At 55.4% G+C, this 1,197-nt stretch overlaps 1 protein-coding gene across 1 annotated transcript in view; it reads left to right on the top strand.

Annotated features, from left to right (window-relative positions):
• Positions 1-632, top strand: part of H257_18010 (hypothetical protein) — a gene marked incomplete at both ends in the record, with an annotated part of 2,440 nt that extends 1,808 nt beyond the window's left edge. Inside the window, one exon of the mRNA XM_009847000.1 lies at positions 7-632. Coding sequence (XP_009845302.1) covers positions 7-632 — 626 coding nt within the window. The remainder of the gene's footprint in view (positions 1-6) is intronic.
• Between the last annotated feature and the right edge of the window lie 565 nt (positions 633-1,197).

Genomic DNA, 1,197 nt, shown 5'->3' with positions numbered 1-1,197 from the left:
GCGTAGCGCCAACGACGTCGTTTACGGGCCTGCCTGCTACACCTCCCCTGACTGGACTGGTCCACCCGGATGAGCCCCGGGAGGTAACGATCGACTGGATTAAGTCCCGAGCGATACGCCACGTGACGGAGCTCGCAGATGCCCTGGGAATAATGCGCAAGCACGTGGCAGAGACGGCGGCAGCAAAGCGCGCTAAGGCCTGGTACCGTCGTGATGGTCAACGTTCCGTGAAGCTGGCGAAATTTACGCTGGGCGATTTTGTTTTGGTGGCCCGGGCTCTCCAGCATCCGGGAAAGCTAACGTTGCTTTGGAAGGGACCCTTCTGGGTCGTGAAGGTGGTCTCCGACTACCTGATTGAAGTCCAGCAGCTGGTGCCTCCGGGAGCAACGTCCCTGCACCATGCATGCCGGCTCCGCCTGTACTGTGAGGGCGGATGTGCAGTCAATGAAGGTTTGAAGGCCCAAATCGCGTTCAGCGATGAAGGTTTTTACGTGGAAGACCTCCGGGACCTGCGTCTGCGAGATGGGGTCTGGGAAGTCCTGATCAAGTGGCTTGGCCTGGACGATCTGGAGTCGTCCTGGGAACCGGCCCTATCGATCTACGAAGATGTTCCTGTGGTATTCCGTCGCTGAGCCAAGGCCCGGAGCAACGAAGAAGGCGAGAACGAAATGATTGACGATCTCACGAGTGCATGTTGTCACCCGATGTAGGGGGGAAAGTGTTATCGGCCGAGTCTCTGTTCCACTCCCCGTGCCTGAGTGTGGGTAGCCGAATGTTGGTCAAGCACGACATTTGATGAGTGTGACATATGACCTAGGTCAGGAGAGGCATATGTTCCGAGCTGATGGTACACTGTACTATGCATGACTTGTAGAGAGTAGTGAAACTGGCTTCAAGGACAAAATTCACCATGTGCTCGTTGCGTAGAGATGTCCACCCGTCCGACACGAGGCTGATGCGAGTCTGGTCTTGAACGAGCTGGTTCATCTTGGCCATCATGTCCTGATGAGCATGATTGAGCAACGGCTCAGTGATGGCCTTGGTGGTGGGAGGTGCATACGCCGGCCGAGCAAGCTTGATGAATGTTTCCAATGCGGGGCTGTAAGCAAATCGAAATGGAATACCCGTTAAGTAGAAAATGTCGGCGTAGGCTTTGTCCAATGTAAACTTTTCCCCAAGGGAGTTGCGATCAATCCA

The sequence above is a fragment of the Aphanomyces astaci genome (assembly GCF_000520075.1).
Source record: "Aphanomyces astaci strain APO3 unplaced genomic scaffold supercont1.131, whole genome shotgun sequence".
In the NCBI taxonomy this organism is placed as follows: Eukaryota; Oomycota; class Saprolegniomycetes; order Saprolegniales; family Verrucalvaceae; genus Aphanomyces; species Aphanomyces astaci.
Note: the sequence above shows the minus strand (reverse complement) of the source record. Positions and strands in the feature narration are given on the sequence as shown.